This window comes from Carcharodon carcharias, chromosome 18 (genome assembly GCF_017639515.1).
Source record: "Carcharodon carcharias isolate sCarCar2 chromosome 18, sCarCar2.pri, whole genome shotgun sequence".
NCBI classification, from domain to species: Eukaryota; Metazoa; Chordata; class Chondrichthyes; order Lamniformes; family Lamnidae; genus Carcharodon; species Carcharodon carcharias.
The window spans coordinates 90,528,254-90,550,579 of record NC_054484.1 but is presented as its reverse complement, the minus strand read 5'-3'; the positions used below and the strand labels follow the sequence as shown (position 1 = coordinate 90,550,579).

The 22,326-nt window shown below is 42.2% G+C and overlaps 1 protein-coding gene across 4 annotated transcripts in view; it reads left to right on the top strand.

The window, feature by feature from the left end:
- The window catches only part of enox1 (ecto-NOX disulfide-thiol exchanger 1), a 303,520-nt gene that overhangs the window by 106,695 nt on the left and 174,499 nt on the right, over positions 1-22,326 (top strand). For all 4 annotated transcript variants that reach the window (XM_041211429.1, XM_041211428.1, XM_041211431.1 and 1 more), the window contains 2 exons: positions 3,963-4,169; positions 6,508-6,741. In XM_041211429.1, the coding sequence (XP_041067363.1) occupies positions 3,963-4,169; positions 6,508-6,741 (441 nt within the window). The remainder of the gene's footprint in view (positions 1-3,962; positions 4,170-6,507; positions 6,742-22,326) is intronic.

The following is a 22,326-nucleotide window of genomic DNA, read 5'->3' as shown; positions in this document are numbered from 1 at the left end:
ACAACTCCTAAAGTTCTCAACATTTAGAAATTACTTGGATTCATCTTTCTTGGATTCAACGTGGATGACCTCACACTTCCTCACTCACATAAATCTGTCCATGTCCTTTGCATCTTCCTGCAAACATTTACACAATGTACTGTACCTCCTAACTTTTTATTGCTGAGAAAAGAGATACGCTATCAAATCTTTCTGTCTTGCACTCTTCAGGGTAGCTCACAAGAAATTACCAGCATTAAAGGGAAAATACAATTAATGCTTTATGAGGAGAGAATGCTGATCCGTTGGCAAGTGGATTGCCATGGAGAATGTAGCATGGAACAGTTAACTGCCCAGCTCTGTTCAAATTCAAACGGGGCAGATCTGCTCTGATTGGTCAAGGCATTGCCCCGGGGGATGAGCCATAGAAAGGCTGCTCCCCAAGCTTTTGTTTAATTGAAAAAGGCACAAAGTGTAACTTGTTCCTTCTGCCTACGAAGGCTAGGACCTTGTGTGTGAATGTATGTGGCTTCTAGCACGTGTAAGTGAGCCACACTGAGAGCCCAACTGATAATCTTAAACTGGTTTTCAGGACCCTGTCCTTTGCGGATGGAAGAAACATGTCCACAAGAAAAAACATCCTCCCCAGTGACACCCCCATCTTGAGAATGCAGAAAAGGCATTTATATAGCTCGGCTCTGCTGCTGAATCTCTCTGCCCAGCTAAAGCATGATTGCCATCCCAATTTGATTGGGCACAGGTGCCCGTTCAAAATATATGAATAACCCTGGCCCTGAGATTTGTAATGCAGTCAAGGTATATCTGGGAATTAGAACCGATAGGAATTGCAGCCATGTTTGCTTTTCCAATTATGATGGTTAATCCAGGAGGAATATAAGGCAGGTATGTTTATAGAGTGACATGTTACAATCTGGAAAGCACCATCTGAAAGATTGAAGAATAACTTTCAAAATGGAATTGGACACATATAAATTCAAAGGCGAGAAATGTCCAGGACTGTGGGGAGTTGTGTGGGGAGTAGGCTAATTGAATAGACCTTTCAAATAGCAGGCACAGGCATGATGGGCTGAAAGGACTCTCCCTGCACTGTGATTCTATGAATACAACATTCAAAGAATAAAGAAAGAACTTTTGAGATTTCGAGAAAGAAGAAATTTTGAGATTGTCACCTATTCCAGAAAGGATTATGCCTCAGTTTACTTTATGAGGCTGGCATGAAGTTAGAAACCCAGAGCAGCTTGTTGAGCATCTGTGGAGAGAGTAGACATGTGGGCATTTTATTTGCAGACCTTTTTCAAAAATTGGCTAGGTTGGTTCACAAAGAGTTAACTCCCAGGGAGAAGTGAGAATGTGGAACTCACTGCCCATTGGAGTTGAAGCATTAACATATGTAAGGGGAGCCTTGATATGTACACAAGGGAGAAGGGACTGGAGGTATATATAGACAGGGTGGGGAGAGGCATTTAAAGCTGGGTGTGTGGGTCTTGGAAATAGCAGCACTGGCGTCAAATCAGCATTGGATACTGATTATGTCATCATCTCACTGCAGCTGGTAATAATTTGGTGTGCATGCAAACCTCATTACCAAGATGGCATCAAATGCTTTAAAGGATAAATAGGGCTGTAGAAAGGAATTGAATCCAATAAAAAGTAAGGGAGTGTCTGGATGAAATTTCTATTAGCAAAAGATAATAAGCTTTGTGAATCAAAACAAAGGCCAGAGTTCAGAAACTAATAAAACATTCTGGGAACATTATTATTTGAAAGGGAATAATGTGTAGGCCTATGAGGAGAAGGCTAAAGGGTTTGCATTGTTCCTCCTTCTGAGCTGTGACCATTCTGTGATTCTGCAAGTCAAAGGAAGCTTATGTATCAACACCATGGGCCATTTTGGCCAAATATGTTCCTGTGCTGTACATGCAATGTCATTCAATGTAAATATGCACAAGCTATCTTGTTCCTTAGAACAAGTCAATTGGGATACAAGACAAATTGACCATTCTGAAAGGTATTCATTCTCATGTACCAGATCAGTTTTGAGACAATGGAAGCCATTGAGCACATTCCAGAGCTGTATGCCTCTCATAGTGTTGGAAAAATGTCATTCAATCTTCCGACAGACAGCTAATTCAAGACATTCAGAACCGAGTGATGGTTGCGGGATCAGCATCTGTCCGTTTATCTCTCCAGAACAGCCTGCCTTGGTTGAGTCCAATACTGTATAGTCAGATTGAATTCAAAAAGGTTTCATTTTATGAGGCGAGTGCTGATGAGTTCAGGGGCTACTGATATGTAACTCTTTTGAGTACAAACATGTTTCCATCTGTTCCTATTCAGATGAAGTTACAATGTTTCATAGTTTGCCATTGTGAGATTTGAATTTTTGATCTTGGGGTTACAAGCCCAGTACCATAACCACTTGGCTATTTAGGCCAAGCCCGGTTAAGAAGATGTAACTCTTTCGAGTACAAACCTGTTTCCATCTGTTTCAGATGAAGTTACATTGTTTCATAGTTTGCCATTGTGAGATTTGAACTCTTGATAATCTTTTAAATCTTTTAAATTTGAACTCTTGATACTCTTTTGAGTAAACCTGTTTCAGATGAAGTTACATTGTTTCATAGTTTGCCATTGTGAGATTTGAACTCTTGATAGTTTTGCCATTGTGAGATTTGAACTCTTGATACTCTTTTGAGTAAATCCGTTTCCATCTGTTTCAGATGAAGTTACATTGTTTCATAGTTTGCCATTGTGAGATTTGAACTCTTGATACTCTTTTGAGTAAACCTGTTTCCATCTGTTTCAGATGAAGTTACATTGTTTCATAGTTTGCCATTGTGAGATTTGAACTCTTGATCTGGGGGTTACAAGCCCAGTACCATAACCACTTGGCTATTTAGGCCAAGCCAGCTAGTGATTTGTAAAGTCAGTTCTGTCAATGTCTTATCAATTACGCTGTTAAGCTTGTTAATGTCAATTATATTGTTCAGGTTTGCTAATGTCAATCACATTGTTAAGGGAAACAGGTGATGGGTATTTGAACACATATAAATAGGGGATAGCTGGGACACTGGGTGTTTGTGAGGAGTATTGAAACTGAACTAAGTCAATAAAGGCTCTTAGCAAGGAAAGGCTTTGTGTTTTAGTTTTGATTTCACCAACTGGTGTGGATCCTGTTAGCCCATAATCAGGGGAAAAAATCATCCATACCAATTATTTTGATGGTACGGAGTAGTAGGAACTAGGCAAATCTCACTGTGAAAATTGATAAAATGAACCCCTATGTTGGCTTATTGTGTAGGTTGCAATTGTAAACATATTTATCAATTTGTCTTCACACAAGGTAACATGTGAGAATATAGAATCTGAGGGATCAGCTGATATGATCCTTGAGTAACATTCCTGTTTGAGTCAGTTTCGTTAATGTTTAAGCAGATGAGCAATTAAAGTGAAAATCCAGATTGTAGTGGAAATGGAGTCCTCTTATGGGACAGCTCAGTTATCTCGAGTGAAGATTCACTCTCTATAATAGAGAATTATAATAGCATTTGCTTCATAACTAATTACTCCATCGATTGTTTTTCAACATATTATAATGCTCAGTGTAGCAATGGGTAATTCATATCACATTATTGGGCAATCTTTGAATATAATCAGGCACTAGGTCAACAGGATTTACCATTGCTTTTCAGAAGAGAAAGGGGATGCATCCTGGTGAGAATTTCAGAGTATCAGAGGATGAAAGCCAACTGATACAGGCTATATCATTCAAAGTGCAAGTCTCATTCACTTAGTCTGGTTTGTGTCACTGTAACCATGTGAGGAATATCCAAAACACAGCTCGCAGTACTGTGCCTGCTTTCAAGACACAGCTCGCAGTACAAACAGAACCAATAAAAAAGAGAGGGCTTGAGCAATTTCCCTGACCTGATTCAGTTGAGTCTTGTGCTTTGGATCTGTAGATCTTCCACCGCCAGCCACCCGTGATCGACCACCTGGCTGCAAGACTGTGTTTGTGGGGGGCTTGCCGGAAAACGCTGCTGAGGGAGTCATCCGTGAGGTTTTTGAGCAGTGCGGGGATATAACAGCCATTCGCAAAAGCAAGAAGAACTTCTGCCACATCCGCTTTGCTGAGGAGTTCATGGTGGACAAGGCTATCTACCTGTCAGGTGCACTGTTTCTGTCTTTCCCTTCATCTCTCCCTCTGTGACTGTTGTTACTGCTCGCTGAAACAATACTGGCACTGTAAGTGAAAGGTGCTAAGGATCAGCAGGTATTCCATGGCTTCCCTGGGAAATGTTATTCTGATCACTGAGTCTGACTGGAGAATTACAAATGGCAGATAGAGCAGTTAAACAAGTTACCCTAGACCGGGACTTTCCGGCCTGGCCATGGTGGGATCTGCCATGGGGAATGCAGTGGCCCAGCCAGAAGTCCAGCCCCTAGCCTTTACCAGGTGGGGTTGGGTGGCCAGGGCCAATCAGGCAAGCCCTGATGAGTGGGCAGCGGGATAACAATTGAAAGGGCAGGGGGGCATTTTCAAGAGAGGGCAGGGTTTTGTCCTGTTTGCAGGGAAGGGGAATGGGGGCCCTCCATTAGGCACAGGGGATCTGATCTGGTGGGAATGCACCCAACCCTCCCACCAGGATGCTGGCAGACTCACCACCTGCCTATGGTAAAATTACAGCAGTGGTATGAAAAGACCCTTAAGTGACTATTAATTGGATGGTTAAGGCCTCAGTTGGACAAAGGGAAGGCCAACATCTACCCAGGCACTCTTAAAATACCAGAATAGATGGGTAGACAATGTGCACGGTACTCCCCACCATCCCACCTGATTTTACGCCCCTCCCCATCCATTCCTGGGAGTCGGTAAAATTCCTACCCGAGGCCGGAGTTTTTGGAAACTTGCTCCACTCACCCTCAGGATGGTGAAGTTGATATCCAGACTGAGTGTGTAAAAGCAATGCGAAGAGTTTAAGCATTTATACATGGTTATCACACATGGCTACTCTTTCAACAATGTGAAATGTGCTCGACCATTTTATCCATGAGTCGAACTTTTTATTAACTCCTCTAAAGAGCTTTCACATTTACAATGTTGATCTTTTACTTGGCAGCTTGTCAGTTGGCAGAAGTGACAACTTGGCAAACATATAGTTTACTGGGTAGCTACAACCTCCAAGCACAGCACTGTCATGATGCACCTTAATGAACACACATGTAATTCATGCTACAGCATTTCATGTTGAACTGGAAAAGGTGGTCCAAAATCCTTTTACTTACCTTTTGAACTCTTCCCGCCTCCAATCGATGGTTCACACCTCCCTGCAGATGGTGTAAAGCTTGTCAGTTACTAAAATCTGGCCACCTCCATGAAAATTTTTAAAAAATTACCAGAGCCTGGCTCTTAACGATCCCACAATGCTGTCAATTGCCTGGTTAAAAGGAGCATGTCGATTTCAGGGCTCGCTCCCTCCCCCCAACCCTTGTGAAACTGGCTCCGGGCAGGGAGGGAGGCGGGGCCTCTGGACACCAGCTGTACATTGTGACTCATCCTATTTTTTTGCCATGGTGACCACTCCAGACAGCCAACTATCCCATCTGTCCTTTTAGATAATCTGGACAGAGGTGACGCTAAAAGGAAGGCGTAGCATTTTTCATAAGCACCAGATCTCAAAGTGCTAAGCCAATGAAATGCTTTTTAGGCAAACTCATTGTTGTAATGTAGGAAACATGGAAGACAATTTGCCTTCAGCAAACTCCTGGAAATAGTAATGTGATAATGGAATGGCCAGGCAATCTGGGGTTCTTTTGTGATGTTGATTGAGGGATAAACATTAGCCAGGACACTGGGGATAAAGTCCCTCTCTTCTTTGAATTATTGCCACAGGATCTGTATCAGCACTTGTGAGGGCAAATAGGGCTTTGGCTTAATGCTGCATCTGAAATACAGTACCTCTGACAGTGCAGCATTCCCTCAGCACTACACTGGACCGGCAACCCAGATTTTCGTGCTCAAGCCCTGGAGTGGGGCTTGAACCCAGAACCTTGTGCTACCAATGTCTGATACTTTAACTGGGTTAGAGAATCTAAGCAAATAAACCCCCAGTTACTTAAGGAAAAAAAACATAAATTTATATCACATGGTTCACAATTCCAGAATATCCCAAAGCACATCACTGTAAATGAATGACCTCTGAAGTGTGGTCATGCACTATTGGACTGTTACTCTGCATCTATTCTGACATTGGGATCCAGATTTTCATGGGCACCTGGGGGCAGGGTTTATTTACACAGCTGATTTGAAGAGTCTGTTTGTTTACTTGGGAGGCTTATGGGTTATTCAGTGGCTTCCAACTGTTATACTAGGGTCTGTGAGTCCTGGAAAATCAAGCACCTAGAGGTAGGGATTGTACAGCTGCTGGTGCCATTGCCCATACCACAGCTAAGCCTTAATAACAAACACCACTGGTTTAGTTTCTAAGGATGTGTGTTCACTTTTAGGCTATCGCATGAGGCTGGGATCAAGCACTGACAAGAAGGACACAGGTCGCCTGCATGTGGACTTTGCTCAGGCCCGAGATGATTTCTACGAGTGGGAGTGTAAGCAGCGGATGTTTGCAAGAGAGGAACGTCACCGGCGCATGTTAGAAGATGAGCATCTGAGGCCACCCTCCCCTGCACCGATTGTGCACTATTCAGAGCATGAAGCCAGTCTAATGGCTGAGAAACTCAAAGGTACTCCTGAATCTATTATACTGAAACAGTGTTAAACTGGGCTCTTCAGAGGCTGCATGTATTCCATTCTAACTTCATCTATTTTAAGTATATTTAGCAGATGCCAAGTGGAGTCATCATTGCACAGCCAAGACAACAGCCTTAAAAACATTTCTCCTAAACAATGTGAATATCTAATGTATCGCTTACATCAGACAGACACAATTGATCACAGGACTTCTGCTGAAACATGTGACTTCTATGGAATTGTTTTTGACCATGCGTAAAGTTATCAGATGTTAATGTTCCTGAACTTCAAAAGATAAATATGAGCACTTCCTTCATTCAGTTGAACACACATCATGTGTGCGTACTCGCACATACATACACACACGCGGACACACGGACACATGCACACACACACTCACACACACGGACACACAGATACATGCACACACACACACGGACACACAGATACATGCACACACACACACACACACACATACAGACACACACACACATATACATTTACACAATTCCATATGCACACACATACGCACAGCCACATATGCACATGTATACACACAGTCACATGTACACATATGCATATACACTTAAAGCCATACATGCACACTCAGTCACACATACACCCATGCACAGTCACAGATACATGCATACACACACAGTCACACATACACACTCAGTCACAATACAAACATGCACACAGTTGCACACAGTGACACATACACATACATACATTAGGGCTCACATGTACACAGGCAGTCACAAAAGTACATGCACAATTCACATGGAAATATACACACATGCACACAGTTCCACATGTACACATACAATTTAACAATCCCACATATATACAGTCACACATATAAACACATTCACACACACGTACACACACAGTCTCTCACACACACACACACACACATACATTTACACACATTTACATAAGGTCCTGTAAATACACGCACTGTCACACAAACATACACATGCACACTTGCACACAGTCCCACAAGCACACATACAGATTAATAACCCCACATGCATACAATTACACATGTACACACATACCCTGACAAATATGCGCACATATACACACGTGTATATATGCAAACATGGGCACCTACACGTGCAGTCCCACATATACACATGTGTATATAAAAAACATAGGGCAGGATTTTCCATCCACGTCTGTTGCTGGGATCGTCTGGTCCTGGTTGGCCCACCGAATACCCCCAGCTGGTCCGCATGTGGCTTGGCTGGAAAATCCCGGCCATAGGTTGAGGTGAGGTAAGATTTGTGAATAATTCCAGTCTGTGGAGTGTTTTACTTGTTTCACTTCTGGCCCCCAATGTCAATACTGAGCAACTCTAAATCAGATACAGTGCAGAAAATTACTGAAATATGCTGCCCCAACAATGTGCCTTAACCCCAAATTCAGAAGAGCACTCCTATTGCATCAGTGACATGTCAGTTTATTAGGTTAACAATGTGTGCTGTGTTTAAACTATTGAAACCCAATTCACCTATTAAGCAATACAAGTGGACCAAGCAAAGAAGCACTCTAGTTCTTTGTTGGTGAATTGAGTCAAGTCTGTTAGCCTTTTTCCACAATGATAATACCTGTTTGTTCACTGAAATATGCACAGGAAGGTGCTGAGAGAAATTGCTGTTTAGACTGCATTTATTGCAAAATCAGTAAATGGGTTAAAAAACTGCATTCAGCCATTTTCGCAAGAACATTCCCCTATTATTAATGCAAAAAAAATCTTTATTCTGAATCCTTAATGATCAGATTCAAGCCCAAAAAGCAAAATCATTTTTTTCATAATGATAATACTGCATACATCAGATTGAGAATAATTTGAGGCAGTTGTTAATTTTGGGGGGTATTTTCTACCCACCTTATTCTAGATCTTTTTGGCTCCTCTATTTCAGATCATTTCTCACAAGTGCGTCCCAGCTCACTCACTAATCGTTCAAGAATATCCTCACTAGCTTTGATATCTATGTTAGTTTCCCAAAACCTGCCAAGAAGAATTAAGGGAAGAGCCTTTCCCTTAATGATATTTGACCTTTGGAATTCACCTCTAGCTCCATTATCTATTAGCAATAGAACCTCAAAACAGTAGACTTAATTTGTGATTGAAGCTGTCGAGTGAATGCATTGTTTATGTAACTTCTCAGGGAAATTACAGCAAATAGAAGCCTTGCTGCAGTTGCAGAGAGTTTTGGTGAGACCACATCTGGAATACTGTGTGCAGTTTTGGCCTTCATATTTAAGAAAGGATATTCTTACATTGGAGGCGGTATGGTGGAAGTTCACTAAGTTGGTCCCTGGGATGAGGGGGTTGCCCTATGATGAGAGGGTCAGTAAATTGGGTCTATTTTCCCAGGGGTTTCGAAGAATGAGGGGCAATCTCATTGAAAGCTACAAAATTCCAAAGGGATTTGATAGGGAGGATACTGAGAGATTGTTTCCACTGGTCGGGGAATCTAAAGCACAGGGGCACCCTCTCAGGATAACAGGCCGATCGTTTGGGACTGAGATGGGGAGAAATTTCTTTGCTCAAAGGGTTGTGAGTCCTTGGAATTCTCTAGCCCAGAGGGTTGTGGATGCTCCATTGCTGAATATATTTAAGGCTGGAATAGACAGGTTTTTGGTCTCTCAGGGAATCAAGGGGAGCGGGCAGGAAGGTGGAGTTGAAGCCCAAGATCAGCCATGATTGTATTGAATGTCAGAGCAGGCTCGATGGGCCCTGTAGAATACTCCTGCTCCTATTTCTTGTGCTCTTGTGTTGCAATACAAAACAATTAAATTGAGCTATTTGAGGTAAAATTGCAATAGTGAGGTATTTCTGCCACTTTATAAATCATTGGTGCAGCCACATTGAGAATACAGTGTACAGTTCTAATCACCATATACAAGAAGCCCATTGCAGCTAATGAAAGGATACAGATAAGAACAACCAGAATGTGTGAGTGGATGGACGGATTGGATTATGAGGATTGATTGCATCAATTAGGCATTCTCGCACTGGTGGCGAAATGTTGAGAAGTTTGTTGTTCTCTTCTGATTCTAAAAGGACTAGATAATGTAGATCATGACAAGTTATTTCACCTTGTCCAGAACAGTAGAACCAAAGAACAGAGCCGGCCCTTGAAGGGGGAAAATTCAAATTTAATCTAGGGATACATCTTAACTGTGAGCGAGTGATCAATCTGTGGAACAGGCTTCCTAGTGAGTCGTTGGGAGTACAGGTAGAAAACCAGTCTCAAAACCGGCTGTCCAAAAACCAGAGTTGTCCAAAAACTTGACATTTTTAGAATGTGCCATACATAATTTTATTTTTTTACTTTGCTCAATTAAAATTAACCTATGTGCCGGGAGGAGATGATGTAGCGGTATTGTCGCTGGACTAGTAATCCAGAGATGCAGGGTAATGCTCGGGGGACCTGGGTTTGCATCGAATTTGAATTCGATAAAAATCTGGAATTTAAAAAGTCTAATGATGACCATGAAACCATTGCTGATTGTCATAAACACCCATCTGGTTCGCTAATGCCCTTAAGGGAAGGAAATCTGCCATCCTTACCTGGTCTGGCCTACATGTGACTCGAGGTCCACAGCAATGTGGTTGATTCTTAAATGCCCTCTGAAGAGTGGCAATTAGAAATGGGCAATAAATTGGACGCTTGCATCCAATGAATAAAAAAAAAATTGGCTGGGCAGATAACAAGCCTGCTGCACGCAGTGCCCAGCCAATTTTTTTTTTATTCATTGGATGCGAGCGTCCAATTTATTGCCCAATAATGGCCCGACCCGGAATGCCCAAATAACCCAGTCCAAATTTCAGCCAAATCCATATACCCAGGCTGCCGCTTTTGAAAGAGTGTGCATCTAGGCAGTAATGATTCACTAGGACATGACATTTGGTAAGTGGAGCATGCTTGGGAAAAACAAGGTAACTTTGGACCAATGGTTGCAAAGCTTTCCACCACTGGGATTTTCCTCACCTCATGTTTGGGTCTGTTGTAGACTCATTGATGGAGATTGATTGCCGTGGTTAGTCAACAACTCCGTTATCGTTCTGTCATGGGACTACCAGGAGAGTAAAGGTGAAGATGGATCCTGGTCATTACACAACAAGTAGTTCTTATAGTCCTGAAAAGTCGTAACCAGAATGCGAGGTTATTGTTTTATGAATAAGTTGCATCTGTGCAGTACTTTCTTTATTCTTTATTTCTAATCACTGTGGAAGCCAAGCTAGTCTGAACCATGTCTCTTAGAGATTTCAGCCCGACCCTCAGATTGAAACAGCTGCCTCTCTTTAAATATCCCTGTGAACTGGGATTCCAGGATTTGAGAAACTGTCACTGCATTGGAAAGTAACTGTCTGTCGCACGCATAACTGAACAAATAACACCGTGCGTGCCTGCGTTTATTCAAAAGCAGTTCTGCAGACCACTGAAGAACACGCAAGATTTAAATTGAGTTAAAACTGGGGAAGGTTCTGACAGTTGCTTCCAGTTCCTTGGGGTGTATTTTCACGGGGTTCCTTCGCGCATTTGGCATAACTTTAGCAAACAGCTGGAAAAAGTGCTGAAGAAATGCAATGATAGCGGCCATTCTCCTCAGCTTTCCATAGCTCTTCCATTTAAGTCCCCAGTGAACGAATGGAAACCTTTGGAAAATCCACCCATGACTGATGACTGGATTAAAGAAACCTCTGCTAAATTTAACTGAGAACTGCTTCATTACACCAAGGAAATTATAATTACTGTCCTTCTATTCGCAATATTAAAGCTCCGCTTCAGAACAAGTGAAGGAATAACAAGTTGAAGAACGTCATTGGCTTGAGTTTTCTTTATCATTAAATCGTATTCCCATCACTTTTGCCTTTTCCCAAGATGTGTTACCTTTCAAAACTTCAACAAAAAGCAAAATACTGCAGTTGCTGGCAATCTGAAATAAAAACAGAATGTGCTGGACACACTCAGCAGGTCTGGCAACATCTATGGGGAGAGAAATGGAGTTAACATTTCAGGTGTATGACCCTTCATCAGAACTGGCAAAAGTTAGAAATGTAACAGTTTAACGCAAACACAGAGGGGAGATAGGAGGGGAGGAAAGAGCAAAAGGGAAGGTTGAGGGTGGAAGACAAGCCAGATTAAATAACAAAAGAGATGCTGGTAATGGGACAAGTAAGGAAACAAAAGATGGCTGAGAAGAGATGTAAGTGGTTACAACAGAACCATCACCAACAGCTGAAGTCTGAAAAATGGGAGCAGTGTTTATGATCTGAAATTGTTGAACCTTTAATATTCTTGGTCTTGTTGTGCTAATACAGAATATTTACAGAGTCTGCGGAGGTAAGGAAAACATTAACTTTTATTTGAGAAATATCTTACGGTGACTTCAGCTTGCCCTGAGGCCCTTTATCATTAAATCTTATTTCAATTAAGCTTTTGCATCACTTTTGACTTTTCCCAAAATGTGTTACCTTTCAAAATTTCAACAAAAAGCAAAATACTGCAGTTGCTGACAATCTGAAATAAAAACAGAGCGTGCTGGACACACTCAGAAAGCAAGAGCATGAGACATTGCATCAATCCCTGTGAGGATGCATACTGTGTCTCATTAGCATATCACACAGCTAGTGTTAATCCCTTATACTACATCTCCCCCAAGGCTCTGACTTCAGTTTATTTTTTATAGGGATAACTGCTGTCCCAGTTTCACTAGCTTACCCAAATGGGTCCTCAGCTCCTTTGGAGGAGATTGGGAATTCAAGTCCTTCATGTGATCTCTTGGTCTCTGCTGGGCAGAAAGAGAATTGACAGATGACTCTGGTTCAGCAGTTAGGCCAGCAGCTGGATCTCTTGATGAATGCAGCATCTCTGGTCTGTTTGGTTGTATGGATGACTACTTCAACTGTGTAGGAGATTTTTCCTGTGTAGGAACCAGTGCATGTCTGTTCGGTCACACCGTAATACTTTCAGTTGGATTAATGTAGGACTGTGGATGTGGTGTCTGTTCAGTCATTTGTCCATAATGAGCTTGGTCTCAAATCCAAAGTGGCTGTCCTGATTGGTGGTCTGGTAGATTGCATGCTTTGTGACCTTTGCCATGGTCCAATATTTGATTCCTTCGACAGCACCTTCTAGACCCATGACCTCTACCACTGAGAAGTACAAGGGCAGCAGAGTCATGGGAACACCACCTGCAAGTTCCCCTCCAAGCCAATCATCATCCTGACTTGGAAATATATCACCGTTTCTTCACTGTTGCTGGGTCAAAATCCTGGAACTCCCTCCCTAACAGCACTGTGGGTGTATCTACACCACGTGGACTGCAGTAGTTCAAGAAGGCATCTCACCACCACCTCCTTAAGGGCAATAAGGGATGGGCAATAAATGCTGGCCTAGCTCACATACTGTGAAAGAATTAACAAAAATTTGACTGTAACGGTACTCATCCTCTTTCTCCCTCACCTTTTCCAAATCATCATCTTCTACATGTGGCATGAGTGTGTGTGGAAGAGTAGGGATAGAGTCTTCTTTCCATTTGGAGTTCACATGGTGCTAAACTATTTTGGAATGGAATTGAACAAAAGCTCAGACATGCAAGTTGGATGTTATTGTTCTTTTTTAACAATTCTTTCACTGTACACACTTCTCTTTCAGCTTCACCATTGGCTTGAGGATATCTTGATGAGTTGGTAGAACAATCCATACGATGTCGTGAACTCTGTATAAAGTATTCATTGGCAAACAGTGGTCCATTGTCTGAGATTACAAGGCCTAGGATTCCATATGTTGCAAAAATTTCCTTCCATGATTCAATCACTTCTTTAGACATGTGACCCTGCAGTTAATTGACTTCTATCCATCTGGACTACTACCTACTACAATCAAAAACATCTTACCTCTGTGTTCAAAGGTCTATTCTAAGACCTTCCCGTGGTGTTGATGGAAAGGAAGATCACATCAGCGGTTCTCTTATCTTCTGATGATGACTAGTACAGTAATAGAGTTTGATATCATCTCTTCCAACAGCTTTGAGAAACCCGGCCACCAAACAGAATATCTTGCTTTAGCTTAACATTTTTTGATCCCCGAATGTCCTTGGTGCAATTGTTGTAGTATATCGAGTCTCCGAACTCTCAGAATGACCTATCTCTAGTTATAGATGAGTAAATCATCAACTACACTGAAGCATCCCTCTCTGTTCATAGTACTGTCAGAGAATGGGATTATGTGGCATGTAAGTTGACTATCCTTTGACTCAGTACTCTCTGACCTGAGCATATTCTTCACCAGATTTCTGTGCATCTCCAATTTCATTTAGTCATTGAGTTGTTGAAGGTAGAGTTGTGTTTTTTGTCGATGCAAAGCTTTCTGCCTCTTCAACAAGGACTACACTGCCACGTTCAGGTCTTGTCACTGGGATGCAGGACAAAGCATCTACTATAGTCTGCTGCTTTCCCTGAACGTGCTTCATCAAATCTCATCATCCTCAGCCTGAGTCATTGTATTCGTGGAGGCATTTTTGTGAACTCCTTAGGATTTAAGAGTGTCACTAAGGGTTTGTGATTGGTCTCTATCTTGATGTGGAGACCAAGAATGTAATCTGCAAACTTTCCACATGTAGCAGCTAATGCTTCTTTCTCTATCACTGAATATCTCTGTTCAGCATCTGTCAGTGCATCAGATGCCTAGTAAACTGGTCTACGCTTTCCATCCATCTATATCTGAAAGAGTACGGCTCCCAATCCTGTAGAATCCTGCAACAATGATAATGGGTTGTTCTGGGTCATAGTGGGCCAGAATATCAGGTGATATCAGCATCTCTTTGATATTCTCTAAATGTTGTGCATCCTCCCAGCACCATGTATTGTATTGTCATAACAACTAACATAGTGGCTCATTGATGACAGCTTAGGTTGGGCAAAAACGTTCCAACTTGGTTTACTGTACCCATGAATCTCTGCAGCTCAGTCACCTTCCAAGAAACTGGAAATTCCTGGATTGCTTTTGTCTTCTGTGGATCAACTCTGACACCAGATGCATCCACAATATGCTGAAGTAACTTGACAATCGGTGGCGAGAATTTGCATTTGTTATTGAAGTCCTATTTTCTCTAGGCATCGCAGCACAGTGTGCAGTCGTGTCATGTTCTGCCTGTGTGGATCCATGGATCAGGACATCATCCATGTGACATATGACTCCATCCACTCCTTCTCGGATATTTGACATTGTCCACTGGATGATTTCTGGTGCTGATGTAATGCCAAAGGGTATTCTGTTGAAACAAAACCTCCAAACGGTGTAATGAAGTTTGTGAGCAACATGAGCTCTTCATCGAGAGGTAGTTGCCGAAAAACAATTTGCATCTAGCTTCTTGATTGACCTCTTTCCCAGTTTTGCTAGGCTCTCATCCACTGGCGACATAGGATGAACTTTGCGTTTAACTGTTTTGTTCAGCTGGGTAAGATGTACACAAATTCTGATAGATCCATTGGGCTTTGGTACTGGGACAATCCAAGAGACACAGCTTGTTATTTCTGTCACAAATGAAATAACTCCTTGCGTCAACAAAGAGTCAGCTTCCTTCATGATCTTTGGCGAGAGTGAATGAGGAACTTTTCTGGTGTAAACAGACACGCTGGCTTCCTTTCAGGACATAGAGTGATGTGGTATGCTGTCTTCAGCTTTCCTAGTCCTGTGAATAGCTGTGGAAATCCAGCTCTGAATTTTTTGGGCTGATCTTCTCGACTTTCCAGTTCCCCTACTCTGCAAATCAGATGCAAGTCGGTCCAGGCTTTCATGTTAAAGAGTGAACAACTCTGGCTCAGGATCACAAATAAGATTTCAGTGATTTTTCTCTCTCTATGTCAAAGGGTTGTATTCAGTTGTTCTATGACCATGAGTTCTAGACCTCCAGATTGGTGTTGTTTTTTGCATGATGGCTGAAGAGAATTTTTCTCCAACCAAGATTCAGCTCAGAAAGAACTGAAACTGCTGCACTGGTATCTAATCTAAAGCATGTCTTGTTTCCCTTTATTGGGTATCAGCACTCTAGTAGCTTCTGCTTGGTTCCTGTATCTCTTCGAGGAACGGCATCTCAATATCATTGATATCTTCTATTCAATGGATCTCACCACCTTTTGAAGGCTTTTCTTTTTGCTTATTCTGTACAAGCTTCCCTGCTGCAACACACGGCCTGAAATTGACTCTTCTTCCTGCAGGAATGGCATTCGGCCTGTTTGGCGGGACAGTTTTCATGCCTGCATTTTTTCTCACCAAGCCGATTACATTTAGCTGGGGTGGTTGATGGATGCTCTTCCCTGCCTCCCCTGCTTTGGTACAGCCACCTCTCTGCTTTTAAATTTAACATATTCCACTGAGTCAGTCAATTTTGGGGTTTGGTTCTCCCTGTCACCCTGAATCACCACTCCTGACCTCAGTCTGTCTGCGCAGTTCAATTATCTTTGCTAAGGTTAAATCATCTCTCACCTGCAAGTGGCCAGACAATGCTTCAACGCTCCGACAACAATTCTCTCCCTGATTTGTTCATCCTCTAAGCTGCCATATTCACGGTTCTCTGCCAGCCTGTCCAGATCATTGATAAATGTACCAACACTTTCCCATTGACTTTGGGTGTACCTGTTAAATTTGGCTGCTCGACAATGGTATTCTTTTGCAGATTGAAGGAGGCATCAAGTGCTTTTATTACTTCATTGTGCATAGCTTTGTTGCTGTCAATCCCTTGCCTGACTAGGATAGCATTTGCACAGCCACCCATTTTGTATAATAGTATACTGACCTGCTTGCTGCTCGGCTTTGTTACAAGACCTGATACAGTGCGACACCTGACTACTCTTTGGTGCCAATTCAGAAACAATTCAGAAACAATTTGCACTTATACACAATGGTTTGCATTGAGGTGGAATTGGAAAGCACGGAAGTGATGATTACTTCTGACTTCCAATGGCGTTCAGTCAAGATGTCATGCATATCAATGGGAGAATTTGTTGTTGCTATGTTCATACACAATTGGCTTGGGCCATTTTGACATTATTGTCTCAAAAATCACACACGCTGTTGTGACGTTTGCTACCAGCCATTAAAAGAGAGTAACTGTTTTGTTTTTCAGTCTCCTTTTGTCTCGTTGTTGAGTGTTTGTAGCAACTATTCTTGCAGTAAGTATATTAGCGTGCTGCTTATTTCCCTGGTGGATCTGTGAATGCAGAGTGCAAGCTGTTTGATGTTCTACACAACTGCAATATCTGATTCCTCCGCTAATGGGAAGGGACTATGCACTGATGCAATTCAATATCCCTGATAATCAGATGGGTCTGTGTGTCTGTGGTGTCTGATTTCCTTGACAGTATACCTGTTTTCTCCCCATCATGTTTGATTTTCTCTCGACCCATCTCCAGCCCTTGATTTTGCCACTAATCCAAGAAGCTTTTCCATCAACAGTTCTTTGCTCTTACAGTTTTCTCCTTTAACTGTATCATTATTCGACAATCTGTGTCCACTTAATGAAATGATAGAAACACCACAATAAAGAGAGAAGGCAGAATTACAGTGGGAACATAGATACTGAGACATGGTGTAAAGACGATGTGAAATAGAGATTGCTGTAGGTAATTTAATAATTTGCATAAAGACTAGGAAATATATAATACAACCGAATTACTCATAGTAATACAAACAAAATGTTCACTACGCTCTTGAGTAAAACAAGATTTATTTTTAATTTATTCTTTCAAGGGATCTAGGTGTTGCTGGCAAGGACAGCATTTGTTACGCATCCATAATTGCTCTTCAGAGCAGTTAAGGGTTAAAAGTCAAGCACATGGCTGTGGGTCTGGACTCACGTGTAGGCCATACCAGATAAGGATGGCAGATTTCCTCTCCTGAAGCTCATTAGTGATCTTAGTTGGTTTTTACAACAATCAATGCTAGTTTCATGGTGACTTTCAACTTCAGATTTTTTTTTAATTAATCAACTTTAAATTTCACCAACTACATGGCAGGGTTTGAACCCATGTCATAGGAATATAGGAAGTAGGAGCAGGAGGAGGTAATTCAGTCCCTTGAGCCTGCTCTGCCATTCAGTTAGATCATTTTTCTTGCACTACCCCCATATTCCTTGATACCTTCAGTATCTAGAAATCTATCCATCTCTGTTTGGAACATATTCAATGACTGAGAATCCACTGGGGTACAGAATTCCAAAGATTCTCCACCCTCTGAGTGAAGGAATTCCTCCTCATCTCAGTCATAAATGGCCTGGCCCTTGTTCTGAGACTGTGGGCGGAATTGTCCCAGATTTGCACTAAATGAGGTAGTGGGTGGGTAAACCGATGCTTTATCTATCGGCCGTCATGGCGAGCTTTTACACCGTGTCATCCCAAACCCGCCACATTATTTATACACTCCCAGAAAACATGCTGTTTCGATGGCGGGCGGGATCTCATTCACCAACCTGCCATCACCTCGCCGCTTCATCACGCCGGATGCCATATTTAAAGTACAGCCGCACACACACCTCTCAGTGCTTCCAGCCCAGGACTGCTGCACAGAAGACAGGATGGCCTCAAAAGACAAAAAGACTGCAGCCCCACACTTCAGTGACCCATCTCTGGAATGCCTTTTGGATGCAGTGGAGTCCGGCTGGGATGTACTGTCCCCCGCTCTGGCCGTAGGGTGGGCAGCGGCATCGCCAACCAGGCTTGGGAGGCCGTCAGCACCAACGCCCTTCAAAAGGGGACAGCCACCCAGTGCTGCAAGAGGATGAATGATCTCCTTGGTTCCGCCAGGGTAAGTCACTCTTCTCATTACTCTCCATCACACACACACACAACTGCATCATATTGTCTGCTCACGCCATCGATCATGGCCGACGCTAGAGGGCACGGAAAATTCCGCCCTGTGTCCCCTGGTTCTATATCCCTCAACCAGGGGAAGCATCCTTCTTGTGTCTACCTTGTCGAGCCCTGTAAGAATTCCGTATGTTTCAAAGGATTTTGCATGTGCCCCCAGAGCATTAGCCTGGGCCTCTGTGTTACTAGCCCAGTGACATTACCATTGCACTACCATATTCCCCCCCCTAATGGAGGTTCCCACCTTATAATGATAATGGTTCTTGGCAATGAATAAGAACAAAGATATGTAGATTCTCAGAAGGAAAATGCCAGTCTGGCAATCAACAAAGGATGAAGTAAATGAGAAGTGATTGAACTGCAACTCCAGTAGTCCAGGTAAGATTGCCTCATGCTCTGTAGCAGAGGTTAAAACACAAAATGTGAAAGGCTTAAGCTTTTTTGGTGTGGGCATCATAAAATCGGGTTGGGGTGGGAAGAAGAAGTTGAGGTAGAACTAATTTCTAAAGTCCAGAGAGAAATCCAATGGGAACCCCCTCAATGTAATGAAAATTGTTTGGGCATTGGGTATCCTGATTGTTGGGCTTGTCCAATACAGTTCTTCTGACATAGTTAGATACAGAAGAGGTCCAGTGATGGAAATATACAATTAGAAGGTAAGTATGATATTGAATCTTTCAGCTACCCCTGTTTTTGAACATTTATCGATCATTTATCATCTTTCTGGAGAATCTGTGTGACAATCCCTCCAATGCCAGGATGTCCTTCCTTAAGCAGAACTTGCAACTTCCACAGGTGACATTGGCTATACCAGCCAATGTCACCTGTGGAAGTTGCAAGTTCTGCCTGAGGCCACTGCCCCTGAGGTCCTTCTCCAGGTGTAATTCACTGACCTGATTTATTTCCTTGCTCACACTAAGATTTAGCAACACCTCTTCCTTTGTTAAACATACTGCTTGGGAAATGACTCCGGTACACATTTGAGAAATTTCAACCCAATTTCCCCACTTATGCCCTTCCTATTCCAGTCAATAAGTGGGCCATTAAAATCTCCTCGAGGTTTTGCCTTTGTCCATTACAGTTCACTCTGCAGCATGAATCCCCTCTTTCACCAACATTTTCACCCTTTCTCACCTATTTTGCCCCTCCTAAAAATATTATAATCCAAAATGTTTTATTTTCAGTTTCTGTAAGAGCTATTAAATCTATCGTTACTCTTTCTCTACACTCTGAGCATTATCATATTTCACCTTTTTTCCATTTGCATTGATGCTATTTCTTTTCCTTCTTTTCCTAGTCCAAGCTCACACTTCATTCCCATATCCCAGTATTTTCCCTGTTTATAACTGATCACTTTGATTTTCTTCTTCTGCTCCCTTTATTTTTCCTGCATGTCATCCTTTTCCATTAGTCTATTTACCTTATTTATTCTTTCATTCTAGCTCTCTCTGCGTTTATGTCCCTTTCCTTCCTGGTTTAAGTGGCAATCTGCTTTATCCTTTATCTGTTTGACCAGTACATGAGCTTCCTCCCTGTTCAGATGAAGCCCATCCTTGTGGAACAACGTTCCCAATGCCTTCTGAACTAGTGATAACGCTCCAGGAAATGAAAACCATTTTATCCTGACAGCATCTCTTTATTTATATATTGTGCTACATAATCTTCCTGACCTTCCCTAGTCTAGTATGTCATCCAGAGGTTACCATAAATTGAAGTCCACTTTCAACAATCTGGCTCTTCCATTTCAAGACTTCAGGCTATATTGTTCATACATGGACAGTGACGACTAGCTGCTCTTCCCAGAATCATAGGATCAAAGAATGATGCAACATAAAAGTAGGCCATTTAGTGCATCATGTTTGTTCTGTTTCTCGAAGTTATTCAATTAACCCCACTTTCTTGCTCTTTGCTCACAGCCTGTATTTTCATCTGCTTCAAGTATTTATCCAATTCTCTTTAGAATATTATCATTGAATCTGCTTCCACCACCTTTTCAGGCAGCTCATTCCAAGCCACAACAACTTGGTGTGTAATAACATTATTTTCCTCAAGTTTGCCTCTGGTTCTTTTGCTAATCACCTTAAACCTGTGTCTTCTGGTTATCAGTTCCTCCTGATTTCCTCTATCAAAACTGCCCATGATTTTGAACACCTCTATCACATTTCCACAGTGGCTAAAAATCTAAGAAGGAAGAAAAATTGAGCCGATTCAGCTTCAGATGCAGATTCGAGCTCTCAAAGCAGCCTCCCACTGTTGAATTTGATCAGAGTGAATGCATTTCACCAGTGATGGATGAAACTCTCTGAAGTCCTCGAACTGATTGCCGACAGAATTTGAGCAGAAAGCTTTATGCTCACAGCGCTTTGCAAACAATGTCAGCTAAATTTTCCTCAATGCCCTTGGTATTTGCAAGCAGGAGTTGGGTGCTTACGGTAATGATTTGTTTGGTGCAGAAGAAGCCTGCTTTTTTTTTTGCTCTCTATTCTTTTCCAGAAAGTAGATGTTAATTCATATTCTCCTGCTGAGCATCTAGACAGTGTAATCCTTGAGTGAGCTAGTTGGGCCCTGTGGGTCACAAATTGATGCAGGAAGCATGTTCATATTCTGGTCAACTGTGTTAAAATCAATGTCTGTGAGCAGGCTAATCAAAATTACGGCTGTACATTGAGATTAGAAACTTGAATAAGCAGCATAACAGATCATTAACAATGTATTAGTCTGCTGCTGAGGTACAACTATGTGTAACTGGTGGCCTTTTAAGGCCATGAAGTATACTTGCTGTACGGACATATCCTGAGGTAAAATGCAGGCTAATTGATGAGGTTTATTGTAGGGTGGCCGAGTTGTACTATTATTGATAGAGTTGATCTGCAGACACTTTTTGGGTGGAAACTTTAAGTTTATTTACAGTATACTCAGCAGCAACCACACGTGTGCTTTCAACTCCAACTCCATCTCTACACTGACTGCTGAGGTAGCCCGCACTGCTCTCCTATTGGTTACTATAAATCATGTGATCCTGCCTAACAGTATTATTCTTAAAGGTGCAATACACACTAAATAAAACCATAATTAATACATTCCTCCCCCTTTAACTCAGCTACACATATATTTACAAGTACATATTTTTCAAGACAACCATAATATTTATACTGTGTGAGGAATTTACAAGTTCAGTCTTTCAGGTGGTTTCCTGGTACGTGTGGAATGTCACAGCTCCATAACTTCTTTGTCAGGAACCTTTTCCAGAGTTGCCTGAACATCAGGTGCTTCGTTGGGCACTTGCAGTTCTGTATCCTCAACTCTTACAGGAACATCAGACATGTCTGTCCTGGGTTGAGTATCCTCAACAGGAAACAGACCCGGTCATGGTCACTGGAACCAAATCTTGGTGATTTGTCTCTCTCTTCCTGAAATGGCCCACATGTTTATGGATGATCCTGCCTCCCAACTCCACATGGTAAGATAGAGGTTTAGTCATCCGGTAACCACTTTGGTCCTTCCCCGAAATTTTTCATGTATACCGTCTCCCCCATAGTAAATTTCCTCTCGCGACTATGCCAGTCATGTCTAGTTTCCTGGCTTCCCTGACTCCTTTCCACCTTCCCCTCTAAATTTGGCATTATTAAGCACAATCTAGTCCTGAGATGGTGTTTCAACAATAACTCCGCAGGTGTGACACCTGTTGTTGTGT